General features: G+C 42.6%; 1 protein-coding gene across 1 annotated transcript in view; it reads left to right on the top strand.

Annotated features, from left to right (window-relative positions):
• si (sucrase-isomaltase) overlaps positions 1–10,311 on the top strand; it is a 66,492-nt gene extending 56,181 nt beyond the window's left edge. The window contains exons 43-47 of the mRNA XM_062386259.1: positions 505–629; positions 825–913; positions 2,582–2,631; positions 7,118–7,288; positions 9,921–10,311. Coding sequence (XP_062242243.1) covers positions 505–629; positions 825–913; positions 2,582–2,631; positions 7,118–7,288; positions 9,921–9,992 — 507 coding nt within the window. The 3' untranslated portion in view covers positions 9,993–10,311. The remainder of the gene's footprint in view (positions 1–504; positions 630–824; positions 914–2,581; positions 2,632–7,117; positions 7,289–9,920) is intronic.
• The last annotated feature ends 9,821 nt before the right edge of the window (positions 10,312–20,132 follow it).

Below are 20,132 nucleotides of genomic sequence, written 5' to 3'. Positions count from 1 at the left end.
CCAAAAAAAAAAACACATTAACACTACAACAAAAACCGACGTCTCTGACAACATCATTAAGGGGATTTTTGCTCAACAACTGCAGAAGGCGCCTTCATTACAAAAGCAAACATCCAATCACTCAGTCTCTTTCTAGCTGGGGGATTCCCCCATCTGTTAGGCAGCATTATGAAGCCAAACAAAACTCAAGGAACAATGTGTTGAATGGAGGCCTGGGATGGCGGAGAGGAGTGGTTACTCGTTCCCCGAGCAGACACACAGGCTGCCAGACGAAACGACCAAGGACAAAGAGGAATTAAGAAGTTTGCAAAGGCTTCCTATAGAAATAAATTACAGAAAGGTTTCTCATGAAGCCCTTGGTAGATGTCATATATCTCCACTGTGCGCCACGCTCACAAATGGCAATTTCCCACCAAGGGATGAATGAAGAAAATTACTCAAAGTTTAATTACATGAAGTATTTCTTGCTCTTTAACAGTGTGTATTTATTGCTGCATTTCTCAGGCTAAATATGTTGGAGTGCGCGGCCAGACGGTTCCAATGCCCACGCCCCTGGACCAGATTAACCTTCATATCAGGGGAGGCTATATTGTACCCTGGCAGAAAGCAGAGAACAACACATTTTACAGGTAAATGCTCACATGTCTACATGTTATCACCATGTGGGTCTTTTCTGTCTTTTAGTGCTGTGGATGTTCCGGCAGCAGGGAGATCAGGTGGATCCCCTTGGTGCAAATGTTAATGTTTATGTCCTCAACAGAAGCGAGGCGGCATTAATACACGTCCTTCAGTGTTAAAACCCTCTTTACCTCCTTCTCTCTCAGTCGGAAGAATCCTCTAGGACTGATAGTTGCCCTGAGCGACAGCGGAACTGCTCAAGGATCGTTCTTCTGGGATGATGGAGAAGGAATAGGTAAGTGAAAGGTCACCCTTGAACACACACACACACACACACACACACACACACACACACACACACACACACACACACACACACACACACACACACACACACACACACACACACACACACACACACACAGGGCAGCTAATTTATTCGACTTGTGCAGTTTTTGTTCCATACCCGCCTGTTTGGAATGATCTGCTCAGCCTCGGTTAATATACTGGTTGCAGCTTTCTTCCTGAAACTGTAAAAAACCATCCTGTAACAACCGGCTGCTGATATGGATATTTAATATTGAATGTATCACATTTCCAAATTGCACCAAATTCCAATCTGCACTTCATTAAGCATTAATTCTTCAAGTGTGAAGTTTAGATGAACGGTTCTTGAGATATGCAAGCCACATACAGATGGACAGATATTTCTGGAATTTAGATAGATGATGTATATGTGACCCATGTTAAGCGTCCTTGGGTCTCGTGAAAGGCGCTGTATAAATTCAAATTATTATTATTATTAATGTTGTTAAGTCAGGGTTGGTTATGGGAGGACATCGGTCAGAATTTGATTTAACTTCGTTAAGACGCAATTTTAAAAATGGGGAAATGAGTATCAGGATGGATGTCTGTAATATCCCACTTTGTGACACACAGTGCAGGATGAGTGAGCACATTTTTACTGAGTATGCATTTTATCTTTCAGATTGACACAGTCAACTATAAAGTAGTTTGTCTATACTTCCTCATCCTCTCTCTCTTTCACACACACACACACACACACACCCACACACACACACACGCACTAATGTATACGAGCAGAACCAGCCTCCAAAGTGCTCCGCTGAGCAGATGCACTCCTCTGAGAAAGGTGTGTTTGTGTTGGGACAAAGAAAGGGCTGGCAGGGAAAGGAAGTGACAGACACTATTACAGTAATTCTGCGACGCCTCCTGGAGATACGCTCTCCATCACTCCTCTTTTATCTGCTCCCTCGCTCCTCACTTCAGCATCTCGCCGTCTGCCTGCGCTGCAGCTGCTCCGTGTCTTTCTTGTCTCGCTCTGCCTCTCGCATTAGCGCCTGCTTACCTGTATTATCAGCTTCTTTCTTTTTTTTGTTCCGCATTTCAGATTTTCACTTCAGAGGGTGAGCTGCGCACTCGGCTGTCAATCACGCAGACTCATTTGTGCGCCGGCCGCGCTTTCGTTCAGCCGCTCTGATGTCCACTCATTCATAGACGTATTAATTATTCATTCTTCTATGTGGTGAAGTAGTGTAGCTGGTCAATTATTTACCTCAGCGACTTCCCTAATTACTAGCCTCATTTAATCAAGTACTAATAAGTTGACGAAATACTTTGTGATGAGTCACTGTGTAGTGTATAAATAAAAGATATTTCTCATCTCATTTGTTCACACGTGCACTCGGTTTTCTGTTTACAAAGTAAAGAATCCTTTCCCCGTGTAACTTAGGCTTAGACCCACGTCATCAAGTGACCACTTAGTTGTATACCCACTGAACTCGGGCCTTTTGTCGACAGGAATTGTCTCATTCTCTCTCTCTCTCTCTCTCTCTCTCTCTCTCTCTCTCTCCGTCATTCATTCGAGTCGTGGCACCTATTTTCTCTGCCCCTTCCATTTCCACCTCATTATGTAATTCACTCCGATTTTCTCTCTCCTCAGACACGGTTGAGAGAGGACAGTATCTGCTGACCTCCTTCGCAGCGGAACCGGTGAGTTCACGGGGCCAACTGCATGTCGGGTCCCCCCCCCCCTCTCTTCATTATATTTATTAATGCAGCAGAACTGGGAGAATAAGTCCAGGCTTTCACCATGAATCAGGGCTGTGGTGGGCGGATGTCAAAGGCTAACCACTGGAAACCATTAGCACATGATTTCTCTCTAGCTCTAGGGTGGTGGTATGGATTTGAGCCTTTATGAACTACACACACAGATTGCTGGAGCTTTTCTGTTTTACTACAATTTTATTCACTTGGTATCATTGCTTCTGAAAGTACAACTTGGTCATCCTGTGCATGTCATGGTGACATAAGACAATAGTGACTGTGGAGTGGATGCTGCCAAGTCAGATTGTTGAGTCCTGTTCTCCAATCAGACACATCAAGACTCCGTTCAGACCTGGTTTTAACATAAATCATGATCTGTTTATTTGCGTTTAAAGCGGGGAAAGTGAAATCCAAGTGGTGACGGTAGACAGATGCAGGACACATAGTAATACCAGGTGTGAAGGGATGATCTTATTGCCGTGGTCTGATATGATGGAGGTTGATACCAGGTCTGAACAGGGCCTGAGTGGGTTTGTAAGGCCTCTGTGCCATCACCATGGCCGACACCCTTGATGAAGCCACAGTATCATTTTAGTCAAGTGATTCTGTTGTGCACACACCTGAGTCCTGCACTACGCTCAACATAACCCTGATATCTTTCTGTTAAATTGACCTAGCAAACCCTGTCAGGCTAGGCGGTCACACGAAGCTGGTCACCAACTAGTTTAACCCTAAAACACTGACGTACAATTAGTTACACCATCACTAACGTCGGCTACATTTTACCCGATATAATATACCTGATAAAAAATTATTTTCATCAAAATAGATTAATGTTCACCAATACATGGCAATTTGAAGAACTCTTCTTTTATTTTACCCTATACAACATCTCATAAAACGAAAAGAAAGGTATCATGGGGGACCCTATAAAAAGGCTCTAAAATTTGTGAAAAATTAGGGAGTCTTTAGAGAAAATAGAGCTGGTTAACTTGTTCTTCTGTCCAGCCGTTCCTGGGACATGTCTGGTGAAGGCACAGTCTCCCTGCATCATTTACAATTTATATCATATTAAACTAATATTTTACCCTCTATCACTAATGTCGGGTAAAATTTAACCGAACACGTACATATTGAAAAACCCAGGAATGGGAGCAGGGAAACTAGCCAACATTCTATGAAGTCAGGGAGCAGACTGAAGCTACTCAAGGACCCACACCATTCAGACAGCGGAAACACAATGAAAATCCAATGACCGCACTCACTCGGGTAAAAAACACCCGACGTTAGTGGTCTAGGGTTAAAAAAGGTTCCTACTCTAGATATGAGAGTGTGCACATCAAAGGGGCGGTGTTTACTGCATATGACCAATCACTGTCACGGACAAGTTAACTGGCAGCAGAGACGCATATTTAACAAACAAGGAGCAAACTGTTAGATTAGAGAGGAGAACAAACACATTATCCAGAGTAAAATAAATAAATGCAGGAAGGACAGCAGATAAAAAGTCACTGATTGTGTGAATGTGTAAGTTACAGAGGCATCCCCCCCGCCGGTGACATTTGGTTAAAAAGATATATTATGTGGCAACGACATATTAAGGATATAAATAACTCGGGGCCAGGAGATATAACCTGTTCTTTGCTAACAAGACCTGTCGAACTGAATTGAAGAGGCCTCTTGGATAAGATGAAACGTTTCACTCAATCACATGATGTCGCCTCTATAATGAGATTTGGTTTAACACACACTGTGTCTGCACTGGCTCTGAATGAGGCCACACTTCGATGGAAACGTTACTATAACTAATCAATACAGACATTGACCTATATCTGTACGACACGGAGCACGACTGTGCGCACTTGGGGTTATGGTGACAGGATGCGCCTGTTGCATCTGAAAACTAGGAGAGATTGGGATGTACTGGGTGTGTTAGCGGTGGGATCCACTTAACCGACCAGACATTGTTTTAAACTTCCCTTATGCTTCCCCTTAAAGGGATAGTTCACTTAAAGATCGGGGGGGGGGGGGGGGGGGACAGTCAGTGGTACTGTGAGCTCATTGCTCGTACTTATAGATACTGATCTGAGTAGGTACCAGGATTGTGTGGGCCTCTGAAGACCCCTGCCCTCCTCAGGGACCCTCTAACTATCCACACCGAGCGCCACAGGATCCTCTCAGAACGTTGATGTCATGTTTCAAAGGAATTGATTGGCCAGTGGGCGGGGATATCACACAGGTTGAGATATGATTTTCAACAATGACGCTCAGCATAAGCTACCGTGAAGATTTCCCCCCCGATAAGAGGTGAACGAGCTTCGAAGGACTGAAAAAAACCTGAAGTGAACCTGAAGTTGCCCTGATAACTGCAAATACAGGCTCCTGCTTAGTGTTTACATGGCTCAGAGCTGACACGCTGCCTGGCACAGAGGTGGTGGGAGTGGAGCAGCTGTGGTTGTGTTCATGCAGATCACATTGTGTTCCTGGTGGTTTTGCCCCCAAATTGCTCTCACATCTCTATCGGCTCATATAATCTCCTTTCACAAACACAAGCACAAAGAGAGGCTTTGTGGCCTCAGTTGGCAAAACTCAAATGGTGCCTCCAAGATGACATGTTGCACAAGCCTCATTCATCAAGCGAAGATATAAATTTGGATAAAACTACCATAGCAAATACCAAACCAATAAGCACTGGAATTATATCAAGCACTGTTTTGGTTTTACTGGCAAACATGACATTTTTCATTAATGTCATGGCAATAACACAAGTGTTTCCTTTAGAAGTTAATACATAGATGTTTCCCTTAGTCCCTTCCCTTAGAGATAGAATGTCTGAAGTTATCATTCAGTATTCACAAGCCTATTCACTCCGTCTACAACCTCTAATTTGACTATTACTCTATTTATAAGGGGTCAGACACCTTACCTTCATATATCAGCATTTAATTAATTAAGACAGGGGAAGGAGGGTTAAACAAAATAGAAGCTCCAAAGTGCGAACAATGGGGTACCAGCATCAACCCCACCGACCTTGCTTCATTTCATGAGAATCCACGAACTCCCCGACACATTTAAAAAGGTTTTAAAGGGGAAAAAAGTGGAAAATCTTACAAACAAAGGCACAACTGCGACATTGACGCTGGACAGGCACAGACATACCAACAGTTAGAAGTGCTGCAAAGCCCTTACGGCGAAGTCCAGGGAGTGGAGAATGTTTTCCAGGCCACAGTTTGATCACAAATTTGATTCAGACATGACAGAAACGCTCTAATCGCTGGGACTAATGGGACCAACCGTGCCCCATTTGCTTCCCGAGCCAGACAAGGACACACAATCACACAAAGGCACACGGTGATGAGCGTGGGTCTAATCACAAATATACAGGCGCACACATACGTTGTATGCACACATCTACAGTATACATGCACACACGTACAGCGACCATAGCCAAACATCTGCGGCTGTCCTCTGCCTACCATCAGGCTCATTCCAAAGCAATTTCACGCAGCGATAAAACAGGCACACTGTCTGACAGCCAAGGGGGAGAGGGAGAGAGAAAGAGAGCATGAGTGTGTGTGACTTTGAGTTCTAATGTGCTTTTGTGTGTGTGTGTGTGTGCGTATGTGTGTGTCTGTGTGTGTGTACAAGCAGATGTGGGAAGATGAGGATAAGTTGGGCAATGAGGCCACTGCTGCCTGGCAGATTAGCAGATCGTATGCCATTTTGGATGACTATCTGGATGTAGATGTGTGTGTGTGTGTGTGTGTGTGTGTGTGTGTGTGTGTGTGTGTGTGTGTGTGTGTGTGTGTGCGTTTGTGCTCCCTTAGTTTCATACGAGTTTTGTTCCATCGAAGTGAGGCAATTTACAAAGTGAGATTAGTTTTGTCTCTCCGATTCAAAGGGGCTGTCACTTTTGTTAAGTGATAATACATGTGTTTGTTTGTGTGTGTGTGTGTGTGTGCGTCAAAGCATGTGTCTTAATCCATGGTTTAAACATGGTAAGAGCACAGATTTCAAACTACTAAAACAATCAAGAGCTCCTTGCAGAATATAATATCTACTAAAAGCAGGTCATAGAGAAAAAAAATTGATCCCAGTGGATATAAAACTAATGACATGGAGAAAGATACTCAAATGTTAAATCTTACTCTGTGAGGAGATGAAGCGTGGAATACAACTGGATAAAGAGAGGTGGAAGTCCATGGCTCAGCTCACTACAGCCCATTTTCAGCAAATTACGCTGACAACGCTAAGTTCAGGATTTATGATCTGCCTGTGAGACAAATCAGAAGCTGTCTTCACTAATATAAAGTAAATATATGCCTGGGATGAACAATGTTTAAGTAGATATTAGTCAAATCACTTTTGTAAAACTTTTATTCTATCTTTATTAATTTTCCCTGTCTCTTTGTTCTATCTTCCTATCTTCCAGAGAAAGTTGACGAGTCAGGTCGTCGTCAATAAGCTGGCCCCTGCTGACGGGTTGATCCTGGGCGTGGTGAGGGTTTGGGGCGCCGGCAGCGCCAAGATCGCATCAGCCACCTTAACAGACTCAGCCGGAACACAGCATCAGCTGATCCCCCAGCACCACCTCGACACTCAGGTCAGAGGGGTTTTGTTTAGTTAGCATAGTAGCTTCATTTAAGATGTGATTAATTGGGTTTTCTATTAAATTAGAAGTTACAATTTCTAAATCACAAGCTGAATCAATGATAACTAAACATTCCTCTACGTTTTTAAAGTGGCTTAGAATAACACGGTCTTAATTCTGCCATTGTGCACTAGCTTCTCTGAGATAAACACAAATCATTAAGTACAGGAAGAGGTCTTTAACCGCAGAAGCTTTTATCAAAGATGAAACGCTGGTTTCTGGAAAAAGAGTGATGTGCTTGTGCACACAGTTTTGACAGAAACTGACCTAAAATGTGTAAAAGATTATTTCCTTCTTTGTTTATGTGTGATTCAATTTACAGATAAACTAACCTCATCATACCAATGCTTTGAATCAGAAACGTGAATAGAGCTGAAAAATGTCTCCAGCTTTCAAAGCATTTGCTTGTAAATCAAGATTTTCACTTTGCTGTGTTTTTAACTGGTTGTTAATAATCTAAATGCTAGATAGAGGTATCTGCTTTCGGAAAATAGGAAACTTAAGTATTAATCACAATATGAACCAATGTGTACGGTGACTCAACACAATACCTTTTAAAAAAACACACATGGACAAAAACAAGAAAGAAAAGAACGAGTACTCACAACTTAAAGCAAGTGTTGCCACTTAGAGTCGATTTTGTATAAAGTATTTGGTTGTGTTGTATTTGATGGTAGTGTGATAAAGATGTAGTTTTAAAGAAGTTAAAATGTGTTTTCTAATGTTGCAAAGCAGTGAACACTGAGGGCAATCATTAATATGTATACTATGTACAATACATTACTTATTATTTCACTTTTATCCAAGGCAACTTGCAATAAGTATATAATACACATATTCCTATGCATCCCACATACAGATTTCTGCTCCACTAACCTCAAAACATGGGCATCACTGTCTTACCTGCATACGATCAGTGTCATTGAAGGAAGTGGGTTTGTGCAGTGGTATCATAGCTGAGCTTGCCTCCTTTATCATTGCATGAACTCTTTCCATAAACACACCCCCTGCTTCAGAGGTGATTGAGCATTTCCCTGCCAGTCATAACCTGTCACTTCAAAAAAAGAAAAAGAAAAGCAGCACTCAGGTTCACAACCCGGCCCCTGCTGTGCTGCTCTTTGTCATCTAATAGCTGTAATCAACTCTGCAATCCCCCTGACACCGTTGTTTTGTGATGAGCACAGAGCCGGAGACACGACTCTCTGGGAGCGTGATTTTTAAAGCCGCTCATGTAAAATGATTGTCATTTCCTCTCCCTCCCTCCCTCCATCATCTGCTCCAGTGGTTGAACAGAAAAGAGAAGTGACAGAAAATCATGGGGGGGGGGCATTGTGTACTCAAACCTAAGCCACACGCACTGTTACACGACGTGCCCCGGGATGATCCATGCGTCCAAAATGCCTCACAGTATCGTAAGCATTGTAATTGTTAGTGGCCATGTTTAAAACAATTTAGTACCGTGATATTGCCGACCCTTTACATTAAATGAATTTCCTACTGGGTATCTCTGTGTAAATCTCCTCTCTGGTGCTGTGCAGGGAGATCAGTGTAAACTGGAAGGTTAAGCTGGAGCTCAAGAAACCTCAGAGCGGATTTTAATGTTCATCATAACAGGGCTTGAGCTGCGGCCATCCTTTCAAATCAAGGCCAGGTTGCAGAGACAGAAGTCAAAACAGGCACATATAGGAGTAATGAAGAAAGTGTCGGGAGCTTTAGAAGAGACGTATCATTATTTTACATTGAGACACACCATGTTTGAGGTGAAGGACGGGCGATGCGGACGGAGTTTGAAACAGAAGAAAGAGGGAAGACAAAGCCAGATTTAAAAGGATTGCATGTGTTCCCCTCTTCTCATTGGGCCTTTGACAAAATGTTCCTGTCAAGGTTGTGTACTGTACTCAGAGCACTTATCAAGAGCATGAAAATGATAGGCCCAGCAGCTCCATAAATAACCGCAGGTGAAAGTAGCCCAGAAATCTTAGATTTATACTGTTCTTGGAGGAGACAGACAGGGCGAGTCCAGACGAGAGGCCAAGAATTGCAGATGAGCAAAGTCAAAACGACGGAGGGATTTTGAATTTTTGTGTGTGTGTCTGTGTGTGTGATGGTGATGCATGGATGAGTCGAGAATAATGAAAAGACAGGATAGGAGGGGAGGACGGACAAAAGTGTTTTGAGGGTGAGAGAATACACCGAAAAAAAGCAGACGGACAGGAAGAGAGAGGTGAAAGGGAGAATGAAAAATGGGCAAGGGGAAGGAATAAGGGCAGAGAGAGAGAGAGAGGGATGAGGATGGGACAGACCGCGCGGAGTAATAAGGTTTTTTTCCAGCTCAAGACAATCCATTCATCTACAGGTCGACGGGGAATCACACCTCTCTGCAGCCTGAATGACACAATATCAGAAAGTTCAATACGTAGGATAACACACGCGTGAAAAAAACAAAACCTTTCTCTGCTTCATCCTTGGTTTTATTTTTTAATCTGTGTTTTGTATGGTTTTTTTCTGACCCGATCAATCATTCAAGCAAATTTTGGGGGAGAGTTACGAAAAGTTTAACACATTTCTCTTCTTGTGTCTACAGGAGCTGATTATAGATGTCACTTCAAAGGCCATCAGTGTGGGCCAGCCTTTCACCATAATGTGGTCGACCTGATCAACAGACCAGTCCCTGTGTTTCACTAGGAAACTATTAAAATATCTGTGAATAGTGAGTTTGTCAAAAATAATATTGTAAAGAAATGCAATGTGTCCGGAATGTGAATGATCTTAAATGGGCTCCTTGATTAAATGATGAAGCTGTTGTTTTTTTTCGTCTTCTTTTTCACACAACTGTGTCTTTAAACCTGAAATGATGTCACACTTGATTGAACACAGCTACATAACATTATTTTTAATTAACAAAACATGACTTCCACATCATCTGTGCAAAACTTCAAATGAATAAAGTGCTTGATATCGAAAAAGAAAAAAAATTGTATTCTTGTTGTCTTTGATGAGATGTGGTCTGAGTCTGGATCAAAGTGAACCACATCAGATCAATTACAGGAAGTGGATACGTTGTAGAGACGGCGTCAAACAACAGAAGAAGAAAATTAAGCAGCAATGGTTGTTTTCAGCTTTCACCTCCAGTGATAGGATCTTCGCAACGATGAGGACTTTTTTTGCTGGTAGTTCTGAGATTTAATTCTGAGAATTAATAGAGTGAATTCAAAGTGAAAGTCAACTTTTTTACTATGATCTTCATTCAAAAAAACAAATGGAAGCAAGCCCGCCTACAAACAAATCAATGTCAAGTATGGTTAGACGCAGCCACGTTGGGAATTATGACAAGTCCATTTCAGGCGAGAAGACGCCCTCAGTTAGTGGATTTTTGTGTGTAAAGCCCATTTCCTCCTTATTTCTGTCCTTGTGGCCTGTATTTACTTTTTTAATTTATAATTTCCGTTCATCACCCTTCTGTTTAATCTCAGATATATTTTATAATGCTGGTTTTTATCTTACAATCACAGAAGTGATGCATTTTACCTGCACACATGAAGCTTCTGTTTCATTTAATTAACAGGTGGAGATATTGTGTCTAACTTGCCTAATCGATTTAATAGTGGATTGAAAAAAAAAAAAAAACATTCACCTACTTCATGTCCACACCTGCAGAGTGAGTAATTTTCAGATATTGCTCCGGCCCTTACTTTACTCCACAGGCTTATCAGTAGGCAACAAACAGCGAACAGATGTTCATAACAAAATAGAAAAAACCTGTCAGGACTAATGACTAGTAGAGAGAAACACATGAATCACCTCTGCACTCGACAACTGGAAATGCTTTCATTCCAGACTTGCATGATGCTGTGATGGAGCATCGTGTAACACAACTTAACGGGAAGTGCCATTTAGCTCTGTTTAGTTACAGTTTAAGTGTGTATTCTGCCTCCACTGCTGCAGATAGGCATGTATCAGTACATGTGTGGTCCTGTGTGGGTGTGCCAGGGACCCGATGCTAATAATAGCCCTCACCTGCGGCGAGCTGTCTACCTGGGCTTTGTCTCATCCCATTACGTCCCCGTGTAGTGATACATTCATTCATTATTCAACCCGCAGTAAATGTAATGATATCAATTTAGCCGTGGGCAATTCAAATTGATTTCCACCTTAATCGCCACTTCATTGTAGGGAGGACAAGGTGGAGGGGGGGTGGGGGGATGGTACTGCTGACTGGTGTGTTCCTGTGCCTGTGTCCACTGAAAGTTCAATCCCGGAGCCCATCAGCTATCGTCAGATAACCAATTAGTCTCTGGGGGCAACTGCCAAACTTTTGGCTGTCGCTGTGGACAGTGGATAATCTGGACTCCATCTGCTGCTTACAGTGAATGGTTCGTATATATAAAGTGCTTTTCGGGGCTGGATGACCAACCAAAGTGCTTTTACATTGCAGTTTGTTTTGCCATTCACCCACACACATTCAGACAGTGCATCTAAGGGCAGCACTTCTATTACACGGGACATTCTGGGTTCAGTTTCTCGACCAATGACTGAACGAGCTCTCCGTTGACATCAGAACAGAAGAAAGTCTTCACATCCTCCACGGCAGAGTAAAAACACACCTGACGACGATGTTTAACAACCATCGTCCACTCTGATGTTTGAAAAAAAATAAAGAAAAAATAAAGTTAGTCGGTCTTGTATTTTGCTCTTACATGTAGCACTTTGTAGTTTGGCTTTTTTGAAGCTAATGTACTTCCCTGATTCTTGCTGTTCTGCGTTTGTAACTTGATGCTTGAATGAACTTATTGTAAGGGTCTTTCGATAAAAGCATCAGCAACATTATGTATTGTAAAGTAAGGTTAAGTAATTTAAAGTAAGGAAGGAAGGAATGGAACCATCTAAATTTGTCCACTGGTGTGTTCAGAATTTAAATGTTGGTTTGTTTTTTCATCAGAAAATGTTTGAAATCCTATTTTGACAGAAAACACCACGGGGCAATCGAACCTGGTTTTCTTTGTGGACATCAAGAGGTATCACATCTATTTATGCTAATATGTGTTTAAGTGACTCAAAATAACCGAACGTTTCTTTTTTTCTGTCTTGCATGAATCGTAAATTGCTTAAGTTGCATGAAACATTTCATGTTTGTATAAGGTATGAGCTTCACAGAATTCACACAGTCTTCCTCTATGTTGTGTATACAATGCTTCAGGTCTTTTCACACAATGAAACTGTGTTGCCCAACAGCTTTTTTCCGAACCAAAACCTCACTTAAATCTTATTATCCATGGATCAATGTGCTCTTTCTCTGACTTTTGGAGAGAGAACCCAGACAGCTTGCTTTAAGATGAGTGGCAATAACAATGCGTCTTTGTTATTGAGGTGACATACGGATACAAGTGTGTCACAGATGAAGTAGGAAACAAAGATAAAACAACATGAGAGAGGGAAAACACTTTGACAACATCAAAGACTGTCAGACGTGATGTGTGTGTGTGTGTGTGTGTGTGTGTGTGTGTGTGTGTGTGTGTGTGTGTGTATGTGTGTGTGCACAATTGATTTGTTTTCGTGTTCACAGGGTGGCAAAATTAAAATTACCTTTAACTGCTTACATCATTGATCATTGGAGGATAATTGGCTCTGTGCATGTGTGTGCAGGCTTATATAACAGTCAGAGCCAATCTATATGTGAGCCGCATACACACTCTGTAATCCAATGTTCTTATTTTAAAACGTGTCTTGAAAGGTCAGGTTGCACCATCAACATAAGTCAAAGAGGAAAAAAACAATATAAATATGAGTTACGAATCTATGCAGGTTATTTATTCTCTTTCTAAACAAATTATAATATTATTCTCATAATAGTGTGACACAATACTGCTTCTACTCAGTCAGTGGTAAGATATAAATCCTGCCGGAATCCTTGTCTACTTGTGTGCACATGAACACACACACTCACACACTTTTTCTATCATCCTGTCATTTCCATTTCCTGTCAGAGCTACTGTGTCGACAGCCCAATAGGACCCCACCTGACCAGATCCTCGCCGCCCGTCTCACCACTTGAAAAGCACACCCACACTCTCACTAACACACGCATGCATACACACAGCGCCCGAAAAACTCACCTGTTTGTCACGAGCCCTTTCATGTGTTTGACACCCTGCTCCAGCTTTGCAGTTTTCCTTTCACCTTCAGTCATCTGCTACTCACTTAAGGCAGTTATGCACAGCAGCAAGTCATACATATCTACCCGCCGTGCTAATTAGTGTGTCTGCTCTGCATTAAAGGAGCATTAGTGGTCCCCGACATGGACCGAGAGCACAAAGGAAACCGTTTCCCCCAAATCCTGAAGTGAAATAGGAAAAAGAATTGAGAGGAAACCTCCACAGAGACAATTCAAAGTGAAATATTTTCTCCAATGAAAGCTGGGGGGATTGCAACAGGAACCACTGACAAAAAAAACAACATTCCTCTTTAGAGAAATCCTCCTTAATATTTTTGCATTGTGTGTCCCTTGGCTGATTTATACTTGCTTTACGTAATCACATTCTTTCATTTCTCCTTATTTGTCAGTGTGCCCTCGGAGTAAACAGGACAATCTCGCCTTTCCTTCCTCCAAAATCAAACACAGCTCTCTGGCTGAAATGTCCCAGATGGTGGCAGAAGTTGGTATATTTTAGTTTCCCCTCTTTCCACTCCACTGCTCGCTCTGACATGAGATATGTCACATTGGTAATACTAATATCTAACATGAGCTGCCTGCTTGAAGGCCTTGATAGTATAATACACCGATCAACCGCAACATTACAACCACTGACAGGTGAAGCGAGAAACATTGCTTATCCTGTGACAATGGCCCCTGTCAAGGGGTGGGGTACATTATCAAGCAAGTGAAGAGTCAGTTGTTGATATAGTTGCGTTCAAAACTAAATGGCAAGAGGTGTTTAGTACGCATTGCCAGGTCCCCATTTGCCCGAGAAAGGACAAGTAGTGATCTAGCTACAGAGTCATGTGCATCTGAACCTTGTTGATGCCTGCAGGGAGCGAAGCCTGTCTGGACCACTCCTGCTGAAGAGCACAGACTATTTCGGGCTGGGATATAAAGCTGGCAGAATACACAGTGATCAATAGAGAATCAGAACTGGACCATTGAGCCATGTTAGTGTGTGGCTCCGTCTGATGACTCACATTTGCTTTCTATCATGTGAACTGCAGGGAGTATGTACTTTGTGCCCATGGGGAGGAAATGGCACCAGGATGCACTGCTGTGCAAGCTGTGACCCAATTCAGGGGCCATGTTCTTCGGAGGGTGCATTTGTGGAATGATGGTCGCACAGCAGTCCAACCAGGCCTTCCCATTTCAAAGGCTCTGTTAAATGTGGCCTACAAATACATCTGTCCATTCCTGATCAGATACAGATCCAATGGGTGGATCCTTCTCCGACATACCAAGCTTCAGGATTCATTGCGTGGGGGTGACAAAGCTAACCAGCTACAAATGAGGATGGCTGAGTTGCAGTAGGTACAGCAGTTCAAAGTACATAACGATGCAATGGTAAGGGGGCGAGACAAGCTGGTGTCGCATAGGAAAACCTCCATTGACTAGACTGGCTCATTTTGGTTGAGCCAAAAAAAGAAGGCCTCTGGAATTGAGATCCAGCTTCAGTGTGATGCTTTGGATAATGTTCAGCTGGGAAATAATGGGTCCTGGCTCCTGTGGATGTTTCATTCACACTAACTACCTTCCCTAAACATGGTTGCACCAGCGTTTCCTGATGGCAGTGGCCACTTTCAGCAGGGCTAGCCAAACTGATCAGGAATGGTTTGAAGAACAGGACAAAGAGTTTCGACTATTGCATTCGCCATGATTCTTCTCAGATCTGAATATGATCAAGCATCTCTACGATGTGCTGGAAAAACAAATCTGATAGATGGAGGCCCCCGTAAAGGACCGGCTATCAACAACCTCCAGGACATGTCTTGAGAGATCAAAGCTGGAACAAGGGGAGGTGGTTTTAATGTTATGGCTGATCAGTGTTCATTAATTGTTGACATTTATAACCCAGCTCCCCACTGATAACATGATGGACAGCAAAATCTGAGAGCATCACACATTCTTAATTAAAACATGACAGTGAACCATCACAGGGGACCTTTTACGACAAAGGGGAGTTACAGAGGTGTGACTGTGGCGCGGATAACAACTGGTTTTCATTTGGTGCATCCTCAAAGGGCAAAAGAGAAAGAACGCGAATTTGCTAGAGAGCACTAGACAACCATTTCATTTTAGAGCGAATGGCTTTAATTAATGAACGCCATTAAAACACATCTGTCAACACTCGCGCTACGCCTTCAGGTGGCACGGCAATCATAACTGGGACAATCACCATCATCATCATGATCGCCATTATCATCACTCTCAAAATGTCTCGTTTGAGAACAGAAACATAGCCTTTTCCTCAAATGACTTATAAGAAACAAGCAAGGGAAAAAAGAAAAGCTGCACCAAGATGTGATCAGCGTTGGAGTTCAGACACGAAGCAGATGATATTGCGTTGTGTAAAACCGGTACATCATTTGTGACCTTTTTTCTATCGAGCAGACTTTTGCTAGAAGTTGGTTATTTAAGAATTAATAGCAGAAAATCAAGCAGTCAAAGGTCTTAAACACAGATACTGTTAAGCCTGAAACTCTGGCTGCTGTGTGAACCACCGACCAACGCTTTCTGTTTGCCTTGAAATGATTACCCAACCAATTAAGCTCTCATCTCACTGTAAGCCTTAGGTAGAGTCAAATGAACAAAACGATGGATTGGAAGATCCATGTTAGGCCTTACTGGTAAAACTGCGAGGCTCCTTCAATGCAAACAGAGAAAGACTTATTTTTCCTTTTTTTGGGGGGGTTAGAGCTTTGAGAAAAAGAAGACATGTCTGTCTGGCAGACTGCAGATTGTGGAAAAGGACCAAAGGATGGCCACACGCACACACATCTTCACAAATCACATCAAATTGCCACAACGGCACACCCACGCACTCACACAAACATTCCTAACACATCAAATCAAGAAGAGGGCACACATGGCGGAAGAGTGATTTGCCAATTGGCCAGAGCGTTCATGCAGAAAAGGATTTAAATATCACTGGAAATGAGGCCAGTGTGATTGCATCACTTCCGGTTCAGCAGAGCCAGTCAAATGCCTCTGGTGGCCGTGTAATTCAATACTGCAGACAGTATGCATTATCCCGCAAATCACCCTGCACGCTTGATCACCGGCAATATGAAGATTCGGATCAAGCTCAGCCAGTAGTGCTGTCAAGGGCATGTGCAGTAACACTAAATACACTCTGCCCTTGGTTGTTTAGACTGTACAAAAATATCTGCCTAATAACACATGAAATCATCAAATCGGTCAAACCTGTTGCCCTTAAATTCTGAAATATTACTTTGTCCAAGTAGCCTTCGGCTGATAAAAAAGAGACGACTGACAAAAGACCAGTAAATGAAAGAATAATCCCTGTTGTTAAAAACACAGAGAGGGCAATGGAATCTCTTGTATTTATTTTGGGTTTAACATCTTATTTTATCTTTATTTAATTATCAATATGTAATTTTTGGCCACTTCGGGTCTCTCAAGCAAAACCATGCTTCGTCAAAACGTAATTTGCCCCAGAAGTTAGAGCAGAGAAAAGCAAATCCACGTGAAAGAAAGTACAACGCGATTAAAAGACAACAAAAATTCAACATACAATTCCATTGAATATGTCTGTAGGCCTTTTAATGAACAGTTGTTAATTATTATATGTTTACCAAACCTCAAAAGAAAGAATCCAACTGAAGCCTTTTTCGTAAATCACAATCACCGCCAGGAAATGACATATTAACTCAGTGGGGATTCATTTGGAAAATGTTCTCCGACTTGTGGACAGCTGTACACGTGTCTTTGATACACTTCACAAACATGTGTGTGCCTGAGCTTATGACCGTCTGTGGACATGTTACATTTTCCGCAGGAAACACTGACAGCGTGACGCAGTGTAGCAAGCACAGAGATACAATTGGAAAGTGTTGTATTCAGTTTGTGGATAAATGTTGCCACGACCACACACATTGCATGACTGACATTTCTATAAGACACATTGGGATTCCTTCCCTCATTTTTCAGGACTAACATACATAGGATATACATGGGTAATAATATGTGCATCTACAGTGCAATTCCAAAAAAGTAAAACAGTCAATCCAGAGCAGAGAATTAACTTGTAAAATCAGGTAACAAGTAAAGATGATACAATCTACACTACAACATCAGCACACTTTCATCTCCTTTTTGATGGTCACAAATCCAGAACTTCAAACACTAGCCGGTCCCTCCAAAGTAGATTTTTCTGTAAATACCAGGTTTCTTGCACAGAGCTGATTATGGCAAACTCTGATGTTCCTCAGAAGGACAGATTAGCATCACAGAACAATACAGCCTACGATGACAAATTGACAGTGATCACTGAGAGTGGATAGGGGAAGATGAGAAACGAGAGTCGAAAGCGGGAAAAGGGAGGATGAGAGATGGGGAGCAATGACATGGTGAGGGAGTGGGTCAGGGAGAATAAAGGATGGCGGATGAGAGTCAGGGATACAGTGAGTAGGAGGGATGGGTGGAGGGAAACAGAGAGGAGGGGAGCTTCCTCTTGGTAGAATAGTTCTGATTGAGGTCAGTTTTCCCAGCAGATGAGACTCCACTTTAATCACCCTCTGTCGGTCTCATCACCACGGAGGGGCTGGCCTCATCAGAGATAGAGGAGAGACAGTGCTCGGAGAGAGAGAGAGAGAGAGAGAGAGAGAGAGAGAGAGAGAGAGAGAGAGAGAGAGAGAGAGAGAGAGAGAGAGAGAGAGAGAGAGAGAGAGAGAGAGAGAGAGAGAGAGAGAGAGAGAGAGAGAGAGAGAGAGACATATCGAGAAATAATGTATAGAGACACATACAAAATGCAAGCAGGATGTGCTGGAAAAGAGAAAAGACGATGCAGATTTGTAATGAGAGAAACGAAAACCTGAGTACAAGGAGTCAGGAGAAAGACATCCATGCTGTGTGAGATACAGTACCGGAACAATACAGAGAAAGGAGGGGGAATCCGAACCAGGATAAAGAAAAGAAGAACCTTTATGTTTTTGGTTTGGTCAACAAATTCAAACAGTGTGGGATCGAACATAATAAATAAAGATATGGGGAGGGCAAGAATAACACAACAATAGCAGAAGAAGAATAGTTCACGTTAAGTAATGATTGTATAACATTACTTTTTTGGCCTTTTGGCTTTATTGAAAAGCGACAGTGGAGGAGCAGGAAGCTCTGATAAACAAACCGTGTGCAACCTGCTCAGCACCGAATGACAGACAAGGTTTGAGACCAGCTGTTGAATCCAGTGAAGCATGCAGGAGCTAATGGGCCAGATGTTTCCCTCAGTAGTGATTTGAGACCAAAGCAGAGCTAGAAGAGCAGTGAATACTACAGCTAAAGTAACCAGGTGGCCCAGAATTCCAATTGTTGATTTTATCGAATTGCTTTGTGTCTGGTGAAGGTGGGAAGTTGAAATTGAATAGCATCATTTGATAAAAAAAAAGGCCTTCACACCATAATACACAATTTTGAGGTAATTTAGGTGAAGAGAAACCACACTCATACACAGTTGTCAGAATAAAAGCCCCCAGTGTAAAAAAAAAGCGAGCCTGTACAGTGGCACGGATAAAAAGGGAGGCCGAGAGAGAAATAGATGAGATGATAGGGTTCTGGTTTCAGCATGAGGTCTCCCATCTGTCTGGTGCCAGAGTGACACCTGCTTAGCGTTGATTCAAAATTACAAAGTGAGTTTTTACATGAGGCACACAGAGTGAGTAAAAAGAGCAGTGGCACCATGCACACATATGCTCAATCTCACATTGGTGATGTTAAAACAAAGAGCAGAAGACACAAACACAAACTCACACACACACACACACACACACACACACACACACACACGCACACACACACACACACACACACACACACACACACACACACACACACACACACACACACACACACACACACACACACACACACACACACACGCTTTTCAGCTCCCTCCCCCTAGAACTCACTTTCCTCATGCTTATTGGTGGCAACAATCAGCACCTGAAAAACATCATATGTTTGCATTAAAAGAACATCGAGTAATGTCAAACCCATGACAAATTTCTCTTTTTAAGTTTTCGGACTTTGCGGTTTCTTCGTAGAAGTCCCTCACCCACACAGTGGCAGGTGGGATATCAATACCTTGATATTCTAAACCCTCTATATATTATGTACTAATGATGGAGCTCACTGGTGGCTAGAAGAGGATGATGACGCACCATGAATCATGGCACAGTCATGGAGGACTCTCCCATCACACCATTAATCAATGCCAGCAGGCAAGTGGTGGCCTCTCCTCTCTATATTGTTTGTGTACATTACATAAGACGGCTTGGCTTTTGCCCGCTATCCCTGGAATTGAACTCCTTCGGGATCTGCTGTCCGAACCCTTTATTCCCTCCGGCAGTCTAATAACCTCCTCAATGTAGTAACCGTGGTAACTAAGATGGGGATCAGGACCAAATCCTTCCTAAATGCCGAGCTGACGTCACGGGAGAAGTGGAAGTGGAACTAATGTTTGTTGTGGCACCAACTTCGTGAACCTTCTCTAGGAGGTCACGCAATCGACCAGATTTGATTTGAACCCTGTTGAGCTGTTAGTGATGGTAGTGAAGTAAAGACTAGAAAACCATCATCATG

Source organism: Platichthys flesus, chromosome 4 (genome assembly GCF_949316205.1).
Source record: "Platichthys flesus chromosome 4, fPlaFle2.1, whole genome shotgun sequence".
Taxonomy (NCBI): Eukaryota; Metazoa; Chordata; class Actinopteri; order Pleuronectiformes; family Pleuronectidae; genus Platichthys; species Platichthys flesus.
Note: the sequence above shows the minus strand (reverse complement) of the source record. Positions and strands in the feature narration are given on the sequence as shown.